Source organism: Aureococcus anophagefferens, assembly GCF_000186865.1.
Source record: "Aureococcus anophagefferens unplaced genomic scaffold AURANscaffold_2, whole genome shotgun sequence".
NCBI lineage: Eukaryota > Pelagophyceae > Pelagomonadales > Pelagomonadaceae > Aureococcus > Aureococcus anophagefferens.
The window spans coordinates 2,176,415-2,186,983 of record NW_008705562.1 but is presented as its reverse complement, the minus strand read 5'-3'; the positions used below and the strand labels follow the sequence as shown (position 1 = coordinate 2,186,983).

The 10,569-nt window shown below is 72.2% G+C and overlaps 3 protein-coding genes across 3 annotated transcripts; all 3 read left to right on the top strand.

The window, feature by feature from the left end:
* Positions 1–4,129: 4,129 nt before the first annotated feature.
* On the top strand, positions 4,130–4,801 carry AURANDRAFT_20581 (hypothetical protein; the record flags this gene model as incomplete). Its single annotated transcript, XM_009035103.1, has 1 exon — positions 4,130–4,801. The coding sequence occupies one exon, from the start codon at positions 4,130–4,132 to the stop codon at positions 4,799–4,801; it is 672 nt and encodes a 223-aa protein (XP_009033351.1).
* A 1,241-nt stretch (positions 4,802–6,042) lies between these two features.
* AURANDRAFT_17047 (hypothetical protein) lies at positions 6,043–6,393 on the top strand (the record flags this gene model as incomplete). Its single annotated transcript, XM_009035104.1, has 1 exon — positions 6,043–6,393. A coding segment is annotated over one exon (351 nt), but the record flags the coding sequence as incomplete, so codon positions are not given.
* A 1,301-nt stretch (positions 6,394–7,694) lies between these two features.
* On the top strand, positions 7,695–8,372 carry AURANDRAFT_5779 (hypothetical protein; the record flags this gene model as incomplete). Its single annotated transcript, XM_009034613.1, has 1 exon — positions 7,695–8,372. A coding segment is annotated over one exon (678 nt), but the record flags the coding sequence as incomplete, so codon positions are not given.
* Positions 8,373–10,569: the final 2,197 nt, after the last annotated feature.

Here is a 10,569-nt window from a genome sequence, read left to right as displayed (position 1 = left end):
ACGCTTCGCGCGCGGTCCGTCCTGCGCCGCGCCTGCGCCGCCTGGCGCCGGGCCGCGGCGGCCGCGCGCGTCGACGACGCGGAGATCGCGGCGGAGGCCGCGCGGCTCGCGAAGATCGAGGCCTTCGAGGCGCGGCTGCGCCGGCGCCTCGCGGCGCGGGCGGCGCCGGCGCTCACGGTCGAGACGGCCCGCGGCGACGCCCCGCCGCCGCCGCCGTCGTCGTCGGCGTCGTCGCGGCGCGCGCCGTCGTCCGCGCGGAGCGCGTCGCCCGCGCCGCCCGCGGCGCGCGGCGCGCCGCGGCTCCAGCGGGCGCTGGACGCGCGCGCCGTCGAGCGCCGCGAGCGGCGCCGCTGCCTCGCGGAGCGCACGGAGCGGCGGCTCGCGGAGCAGCGCGCGTCGCTCCGCGCGCGCGACGAGGAGCGCGCGCGCGCGCGCGACGCCGACGCGCTCTTCGACGCGCGCGAGGCGGCGAGGGCCGAGGCCGAGGCGACGGCCGCCGCGGACCGGCTGCTGGCGAAGCACCTCGGGCGCGTCGCGCGGCTCCACTACGACCGCGCGAACCTCCTCTGGCGGGGCCTCGGGCCCTGGAAGCGGCGCGTCGCCGCGGCGAAGATCCGGGCCGCCAAGGCCGCGCGCTGGCACGCCGACGGCCTCCTCCAGCGCGTCTGGGCCGACTGGGTCGGCTGGCGCGCGCGGCGCCGCGCGCTCGCGCTCGAGCGCCAGCGGAAGGTGCTCCGGCGCGCGGTCGCCGCCGCGGACGCGCACGTCTGCCGCGGGCCCTTTGCCTGGTGGGCGCGCGCGACGGGCGACCTCCGCGCGCGGGCCGCGCTCGTCGCCGGGGCGGCGAACGCGCGCGTCCTCGGCGCGCGCCTCGCGACGTGGGCGCTCCGCGCGGAGCGCGAAAGGCACCGCGTGGGCCGGCTCTGGCTCGCCGCCGCGGAGCCGGGCCGCCGCTACGTGCTCAAGGACCGGTTTCGCGACTGGCGCGCGGCCCTCAAGGCCTGGCGCGACGACCGGGTCCTCGAGGAGCGGCGCGAGTCCAAGTGGCGCGAGGTGCGAGGATGGCTCGACCCGCCGAAGCGCCCCGTCCCGACGCTCTACGGCACGTACCGGGCCGACTAAGTTTCGGCGTCGTTCTCTGGCGAGGACGGACAGTCGCCGGTGAGGCGATCGGTTAATAGGAGGCTACGGCGTCGGGCTAATAAATTTTTCGGCGAGCAGACAGCGTCTGGAGTGTAAAATTTGAAGACCGCGAGCCAAGAACGCCCGTCTTGACCAAGGCGTAAGCCGACACATAACTGTACACATTTGGAGGCGATGAGCGTGCCACCGAAAATCATCGAGGCTGCGGAAGATGGAGACGTCGACACCCTGCGAAATTGGTTCGAGAGCGGCACGCGAGATCCGAACGTCTTATTCACTGATTCTGTTCTTCGTGACTGCGCGCTCTTACACATTGTACTCTCTCATCTCCCGCAATATAGAGATTGTCGAAGCAATCGCGCGGATGCGGTGCGCCTCCTACTGGCTCACGGCGCTGACGCGAATCTCTGTCGCGGCGCGCCGCGCGGTATCAAAGATGCGCCCCTCATGATGTGCCAGTTCCAGGGAGAGATGGACGCGTTGCTTGATGGCGGTGCGGAAGTCGACGCACGTAATGAGATTGGGCGCACAGCGCTCATGAATTGCTTCGCTAAAAAGCACGGCTTAGTTCTTGCGAAACTCCTCTTGCGCCGTGGTGCCAATTGCTATTTGCAGGATGCTAAGGGTCTCAACGCCGAGGCGACGACCCTACGGCATGGCTATGGCGACTCAAAAGCCTCAATCATAAATCTCATCCGCGAAGTCAAGTCCGCCGGCAGTTGGAAAGCCTACGAGCGCGCTCCGCGGGTGGAGCTCGTGCGACTCCGTTCGCTCTGCGCGCGCGGCCGCGCGACGCCGCCTCATGCCGCATCTGGGATTCTCAAGCTGAAGACGCTCAGCGCCGCGGAGATGGTGATCTTCGAGCGCCTGTTCGCGTTCCCGTCATCGCCAACGACGAAGACCAAAGCCGCGCGCGTGCCGAACGAGGTCTTCTGGCACGTGCTGTCGTTCTGGCGCTCGAGCCGGGACGACTGAGCTACGACGGAGCGCGCGAGTGAGATCTCGCCCTGATCAAGTTCCCGTAAGATTGTATGTTAGGCGCGAGCAGAGGGAGGCTTTTGTTACTTCTTCCGCTTCTTCTTCTTCGCCGGCCGCCGCCGCGTCTCCGCGAGCGCCGCGAGCTTCGCGTTCGTCGCCGCGAGGTGCGCCGCGTAGGGCCTGGCGGAGCCGACGGCCGTCGCGTAGATGGGCCGGTTGACCTGCTCCTTGGAGCAGGTCTGGACCTGGGACGCGGTCTTGTGGAAGTCCGCGGCGTCGAAGCCGTCGACGGGCGGGAGCCCGACGAAGTCGAGGAGCCGCGCGGACGCGTTGCCGAAGTCGGCGACGAGGTCCTCGTAGCGGAGCTCGAGGACGCGGCCCGGGGGCAGCACGGTGCGCCAGTGGTCGAGGTGGTCGCGGTCGCACGCGAGCTCGCCGACGATGTCGTCGAGGTCGTTGTAGAGCGCGAGCGCCGTGAGCTCGGCCTTGAAGCAGGAGAAGACGACGTCCTCGGCGTCGCGCGCGAGGGCGACGACGCGCGCGTCGGGGAAGAGCAGGTGCAGGAAGGGCAGCGTGCGCAGGTTCATGAGCATCTTGTCGACGACGACGAGGCCCGGCTGCTCCCGCTTCTCCGGCGGCGCGGCCGCGACCATGCCCCGCCAGACCGCGTCGGCCGTCGACTCGTAGAGCGCCGCGAGCTCGGCGCCGGTCGTCGCCGCCGCCATGCCGTCGCGGAAGGCGACCATGGCCGGGTTGTAGACGCTGTCCTCGCCGAGGCCGTGGCACCGCGGGTGGCCGCCGAGGATCGCCTCGACGAGCGTCGACCCGCTCCGCGGGAGGCCCACGACGAAGACGGGCCGCCGCTCCGGCCGGCCGCGGGGGCTGAAGGCCTCCAGCTGCGCGAGGCCCTCGCGCGTCGCGAAGATGGACTTGAGCACTCGTAGATTCGCGTCGCGCGACGCCGCGAGCGCCGCGCGCTCCGCCTCCGGCCGGAGCTCGATGGCGTTGGCCCGCTCGAGCGCCGCGAAGGCGCCGTCGTGGTCGCCCAGGCCCTCGCGCAGGGCGAAGGCCGTGTAGAGCAGGCGCGCGCCGTCGTAGGCTGATGTGCCGTGTGCTGCGACCACAGCATCAATATCGGCGACGCACCGCCGCGCGGCGTCGTCGCCGCCGAGCGCGCCGCCCCGCTTCCGCTCGCGGGACACGAGGCGGCAGACCTTGTTGAGCACGGGCGCGCGCGCGCCCGCGGCGAGCGACGTCCGGTACGCGGCCTCCGCGGCCGCGGCGTCGCGGCCGGCCTGGAGGTCGAGCGCGTCGCCGCGCGCCTCCCAGAGCCGCGACGCCGTCGCGTCGGGGAACGCGCAGGCTTCCGCGACGCCGCAGCCGAGCGCCGCCTCGGCGTCCGCGAGCGCCGCGAACGCGCGCGCGCCGTTCCCGTCCTGGACCCACGCGCCAGCCTCGTCGACGAGCAGCGACGCGTCGCTCGGCGCGGCGCCGCCGAGCGCCGCCGCGCGCCGGTAGGTCTCCGCGGCCTCGACGTAGAACGCGTTCGACACCGTCGACGGCCGCACGTGGCCGTAGCTGAGGAGCGCGCGCGCGAGCAGGTAGGCGCTCGGCCGGTCCGGCGTGCGCGCGAAGGCGGCGCGCGCCGCGTCGAGCTGCCGGAGGCGCTGCGGCAGCTGGCTGTCGTCGGCGACGACCGCGATGCTGCCGAAGAGCAGCAGCAGCGCACGGCTGCACCGCGGGAAGGCGCGGCCCATCGCGCGCGCCGACCTTGCCTTGCTCGTTTTACCTCAAGATCGCTCGCTGAACCACACGGCCGCCCGTCGACGAGGCTGCGCTGGCCGACGCTCTCAGACTCGCAGCCTCGCGCCGAATCGCGCCGCATCGAAAGACGATGAAGCCCGGCCCGGCGCTCGTCGGTGTGCTGTCGGCGATCCTCGTCGGGCTGCTCGTCACGCTCGGCGGCCTCGAGGAGGGCGCGCCGGCGGAGGACCTGGGCACGGGCCAGATGTTCAACCGCATCGCGCGGCGCTACGACCTGGCGAACAAGTTCATGTCGCTGGGCATGGACCAGGGCTGGCGGCGGGGCCTCGTGGCCGCGCTCGAACTGGCGCCGAGCGACCGCGTGCTCGACCTCGCGACGGGGACGGCGGACGTCGCGATCCTCGAGGGCGCCGCGGGGCCGGCAGTGCTCGGCGTCGACCCGAGCGCGAACATGCTCGCCATCGGCCGCACGAAGGTCGCCGCCGCGGGCCTCGACGGCACCGTCGAGCTCGCGCTCGGCGACGCGACGGACCTCGAACACTTGGCGGACGGCGGTTTCGACAAGATCTCCATCAGCTTCGGCATCCGCAACATCCCCGACGTCGACGGCGCCCTGAGGGAGATGCGCCGCGTCGCCGCGCCGGGCGCGACGCTCGCGGTCATGGAGTTCTGCGAGCCGACGGAGGGCGTCCTCGCGCCAATCGCGCGACTCTTCATCAAGCACGTCGTGCCGCGGCTCGGCGCGCTGCTGTCGGGCGCGCGCTGGGACGAGTACAACCACCTCCAGCGGTCCATCGCCGCCTTCCCGCCGCCGCCGGCCTTCCGGAGCAAGGTCGAGCGCGCGGGCTTCGCGACGCGGCCGCCCGTCTTCTACGCCGCGGGGAGCGTCGCGCTCTACGTGGGGACGGCTAACTAGCGGAGGCTTAACGAAGCCGTACCGCACGTGGGGAGCGTCGCGCTGTGCCGACCTAGCGGAGCCGCGCCGCGCCGTGCCGACCTAGCGGAGCCGCGACGCCGCGTCGTCCCGGCCGGCGATGACGCCGGACGTCGTCTTCGACCAGTTCGTCAGGCCCGCGCCGGACGTGACGGCGCTCGCGTCGAGCGCGTAGATCTTCTCGCGCTCGGCGGCGCCGAGCATGGGCGGCGGCGCGGCGTCGCGCGCGAGCACGAAGAGCGCGCCGTCGCCGCCGCGCGTCACGCGGAGGTCGTCGTCGAGGTACGTGACGTCGACGGCGGGCCGCGCGAGCGCCGGGTCCGGCCGCGGCCGCACGACCTTGCGGACGTCGGCCACGGGCCGCCCCGCGACGGCGTCGAGCTGGAAGACGACGCGGCGGAAGTCGACGTCGACGCGGTCGTCGCGGTCGTTCGCGACGCCCGCGGCGTTGCGCGACCCCCGCGGCGCTATCGCGAACTCGCCGACGACGCGCGTCGACGCCTCGGCGAGGCCCGTCGCGTGGAGGATCCGGCCCTGGTTCTCGAAGGTGCCGGAGGCGACGTCGAAGGGCTGCGAGACGGCGCCGAGGCGGAAGCCGAGCGGCAGCGCCGCGAGGTTCGTGATCTCCGGCGCGTCGCTGTAGAGCAGGCGCCAGCCGCCGCCGAGGCGCGGGTCCCGCGTCGCGCCTCTGGCGCCGTACGACGCCTCGAGCGCGGCGGCCGCGCGCTCGACGGCCGCGGCGCACCGCGGCTCCGTGACGTTCGTCGCCGGCCGGCCCGTGGCGGTCGCGGGGATCGCCGCGAGGAGCGCGGCCTTGAGCTCGGCGACGCCGGGCTTTGGCGAGGCAGCGCTGCTGGGTTGCGGCAGGCAGAGCACCGCGGGAGCTCCAAATAAAGCGCGGCGCGAGCATGGCCTGAATCCGCCGACGAGCGGCAGCGTTAACGCGAGCAGGAGACGAGCCATCTTCGTCGCACGAGCTGCTAATTTGTCGTGAGCCTTTGAGCTCAACACTGGCTCAGATCGGTGCTGACTGTGGGACAGTGATGGCCATGCGCAACCTCTTCATCAACATGGCGCTCCTAGCGACCGCCACGGCGCTGTCCCTGTCGCCGAAGGCGCGCGCGCCGACGCGGAGCGAGTTCTTCAAGGGCGCGGCGGCGTTCTCCGCGGCCGCGGCCGTCGGCGCGGCGGCGCCGGCGTCGGCGGCGACGACGCTGCCGTCCGGGCTCAAGTACGAGGTGATCAAGTCGAACCCGAACGGCGCGATCCCGAAGATCGGCGACCTCATCGCCATCCGCTTCAAGGGCTCGACGGAGGGCCGCGTCTTCGACGACATCACGAAGACCGACGAGCCGCTCTACTACCGCGTCGGCGGCGGGTCGCTCATCAAGGGCATCGACGAGGCCGTGACGCTCATGCACTACGGCGAGACCTGGGGGCTCACCATCCCCGGCGACCTCGGCTTCGGGCCCAAGGGCCGCTCCGCGTCCGCGGGCAAGCCGCGGATCCCGCCGAACGCGGAGCTCTACTACGAGGTCCAGTTCGTCGGCTTCCCGGGCTTCGAGGGCGACCTCTTCCTCCAGCTCAACCAGTGAGGAGGGGGAGGGCGCCGCGCGTGGGTAAAAGCCGTCGGCTCTTTCTCTTTTTTTCGGCGCGCCGCGACGCCTCCGATACAAGTCCGCGCCTTACAGGATCGTGCAGGACTTGGAGCTCGGGTTCTTCTTCGCCGCCGCGGGTATGAGGGCGTCGGACTTGCCGACGTCGATCATCGTCGGGTTCGCGCCGAGGACCTCGTTGCGCTTGAGGAGCGTCTCGTTGGGGCAGAGGAGCTTGAGGAAGTAGTAGACGGCCTCGCTCAGGAGGATCATGCCGCCCTCGTCCTTGTCGACCTTGTTGAAGTCCGTCGAGGAGATCACGTGCCCCTTGTAGCCCAGCAGCGAGAGCTGGTGGTTGATGTGGCCCAGTTTCAGGTCCCACTCGCGCCGGTCGAGGCGCCGGTCGTGGCTCCGGTCCACGGCGTCGAAGACCCGGAAGATCTTGAGGCAGTACTGGAGGCCCATCATGAGGAGCGCCACCTCCGTGTTCGTCACGTAGTCGTCCTCGTTGAAGTCGCTCTGCCGCTGCTCGGACGCGATCGGCGGCGCGGCGCCCTTCGCGAGCGAGAACGCGCGGATGAGGCTCGGCCGCGCGTAGGGGAACAGGGTCGACTTGCCCTCGACGGGCTTGAGGCCGTGGAGCCGCTCCCGCGCGCAGGTCGCGCGGTTGAACCAGTCGTCGAACTCCGCGAGCGACACGTAGCCGTTGCCGTTGCCGTCCATGGCCTTGAAGATGTCGCCGCGCTTCTGTTTCTGGTCGTGGTCCGCCGGGAAGACGGACTCGAGGACGCCGGCGTCGAACTGCATCTTGTCGCCGTCCTTCCAGCAGTCGGCCACGGACGACCAGAGCGTCATCCTTCGGCGGCGAGGCGCGCGCGGCGGGCGCGCCGGACGGGCGCTCGAGGCGCGCGAGCGTTCAGGGGCACCCGAGGCGCCGCGGGTGGCGGAGCGGGCGGCCCGTCGCCGCGGAGAGGCGCGCCATCACGGCCGCGATTGTTGGGCGCCCATGCGGCTGGGCGGTTCCAGGTTTTTCGTTTCAGGGGCAGGGCGGTGCCAGCAGCATCAACTCCTCGAAGCATCATCGCGAGTGATGTGAAGCACGAGTGAAGCGGCGCAATCGAGCGATCAAAGCAGGCTCCCGAAGCCTGCCTCGTCGTCGTCGTCGTCGCACCTGCGCTCGCGCGCGACAGCCGCAGCGAAATCGCCGTCGTCGCCGCACGCGCGCGCCGCCAGCTCGGCTCCATTCTCCGCGCGCCAACGCTCCCGCGCCGCCGCCGACCATGTGCACGCGCCTCCAGTTCGAGGGCACGAACGAGATCGGCGTCGTGTCCATGCTGACCAACGCCTACGCCCTGACCTGCGTGGGCAACAGCGAGAACTTCTTCAGCGTGCTCGAGGCGGAGCTCGGCGACCACATCCCCGTCGTCCACACGTCCATCGCGGGCTGCCGCTTCGTCGGCCGCGTCTGCGTCGGCAACAAGCGGGGCCTGCTCGTGCCGAACACGACGGGCGACCAGGAGCTCCAGCACCTGCGCAACGCCCTGCCCGACGCCGTCGTCGTCCAGCGCGTCGACGAGCGCCTGAGCGCTTTGGGCAACTGCATCGCGTGCAACGACCACGTCGCGCTCTGCCACACCGACCTCGACCGCGAGACGGAGGAGATCGTCGCCGACGTGCTCGGCGTCGAGGTCTTCCGCCAGACCATCTGCGGCAACGCGCTCGTCGGCTCCTACGCGCGCTTCACGAACCAGGGCGGCATCGTCCACCCGCGGACGTCCGTCGACGACCTCGAGGAGCTCGCGTCGCTCCTCCAGGTGCCCCTGATCGCGGGCACCGTGAACCGGGGCTCCGACGTCCTCGGCGCGGGCCTCATCGCCAACGACTGGGCCGCCTTCTGCGGCTACGACACGACGTCCACGGAGATCAACGTCATCGAGAACGTGCTCAAGCTCCACGACGACGACGACTCCGACGACGACGGGCCGCAGAAGCCCGAGCGCTTCCGCGACGCGCTCATCGACACGATCTGCTGAGCGCGCCGCCCGAAAGTAACCCCCCTCTCGCCTCTTCTTTTTCGACACATTACAAGAAGCGCCGGACCGCGCTAGGTCATGTCCATCTCCGTGCGCTTCACGCGCCGGCAGAGCGGGCAGGCCACGACGGCGCTCCGGCGCGTCGCCGTCGCGAGGCGGACGCAGTTCGCCAGGCTCTTGAGGCAGTCCGCGTGGAAGACGTGGTCGCAGTCGAGCGCGTGCGCCTCGCCGCCGCCGATCTGCGACAGGCAGATCATGCACTGCCCGTGGTTCGCCGGCGGCGGCGGCGCGGCCTTGGCGGCCGGCGGCGGCGCGGCCTTGGCGGCCGGCGGCGGCGGCGCGTCGTCGGACGACTCGTCGGAGGAGGACTCGTCGGAGGAGGACTCGTCGGAGGAGTCCGTCTCCCGGATTCGGGCGACGGGGACCGCCGTCCGCGTGCCGCCGTCGGAGAAGACGACGTCGACGGTCCGCTTCGGGCGCTTGCGCACGCGCGTGATCGTCGCGCGGTAGTAAACGCCTTCGTAGGGCGCGACGACGGCGTCGCCCACGGCGAAGCTGCGGCACTCCTCGTCGGACCCCGAAGAGTCCGAGTCGAAGGCGGGGGCGCAGGCCCGACGGCTGCCGGACCGCTTCTTGCGAGGCTGGCTCCCGTCGATGCCGCCGATAGCCTTCCACGAGCACCCGTCGGCGGGCGGCGTCCCCGAGGCGAGCGCGAGGAGCGCGGGGTTTCTTTGCGCGAGGATCTTTTCGCAGGCGCGGCGCGACGTGTTCGGGCCGCCGAACTCGGGCTTGTCCTTGCAATTCTTGCACGTCCCGCAGTTGGCCAGCGTGGAGTGGAAGGCGTACTTGCCGCCGCGCTCGAACGACGCGTCCAGGGCGGCCTCCTCCGCGGCCTCGCGCCGGAGCGCCGAGGTGCGCGCGTCGTCGACGGAGATGTCGTAGAGCGCGGTGTCTTCCAAGACCAGGGACGCGCAGCGGACGACGACGTCGCCGTCGCGCATCGACGCGCCCACGGCGCGAAGCAGGAGCGGCGCGTCGTCGTCGTCGTCGTCGTCGCCGGGCGCGCGGAGCAGGACGCGGCCGACGAGCGGGCACGCCTCGTTCTCGCGCACGCAGAGCGACGCCGCGGGACCCGGCGCGCACAGGGGACACAAATAGCCCTCGGGCGCGTCGCCGACGAGGCCGACGCACCGCGCGTGGACGAAGCCGCCGCAGCGGCCGCCGGGGCCGCCCGCGCAGGCGACGTAGTCGCCGTGGTGCGCGCGGCCGCAGACGCAGCGCTGCACCGCAGAACTCCCTTCCAGCGCGGCCACGGCTTGCGTACGACCGTCAAACGCCGTCGGCAGCAAGATTCCACCGATCGCGAGGCGCACTCGTTTTTTGCCGCTTCCTCGGGTCGCGCGCGTCACGACGCCCTCCGCGATGACCTCGCGCAAGGCTTGCGGTGCTCGCGGCGTGGAGCCGCCGGGCGTGCTGCTGCGCGTGCGCTGCCACAGCGGGATCAGGTCGAGGTGCCGCGCGACGTCGGCGAGGGACCGGAATCGGTGGCCGTCGGGGCTGAAGTAGTAGAAATCCTCCCGGCCGGTCGTAGCTCCCTCGCGTCGCGTCGTCGTTTCGATGCGCCAGCCCGTCGCGGCGGCCGCGCCGTCGTCGCAGCCCTCGAGCCGGTCGAGGTAGCGCACGAGCGGAGCGAGCGACGAGTCCGCCGCCGCGGCGTCCGTCCGCTTCGCGGCGGCGGCCACCTTCGTCCGCTTCGGCGCGCGCTCCGCCTTCGGCCCCGCCTTGGTCTTCGCGCGCGGGGTGGCGGCCGCGGCGGGCTTCGGCGGCGACTTCGCGGCGGCCGCGGCCCGCCGCGCGGCGTCGACGGCGGCGGCCGCGAGGGCCGCCATGGTCTCCCGGCAGTCGCGCACCTCGTCCCTGCCGACGTAGGTGTCCGTGCGGTCGGCCCAGCTCACCCGCCACGCGCCGGGCTCGCCGTCGCCGTCGCCGTCGTCGTCGTCGTCGTCGAGCACGACGTCCGGGTCCCAGCGGCACCAGAGCGGCCGGACCTTGGTCCGCTGCGCGCTCGGCGAGCGCCACTCGTCGTCCCAGACGGCGGCCTTGTGGAAAACGGCGCCGGCGG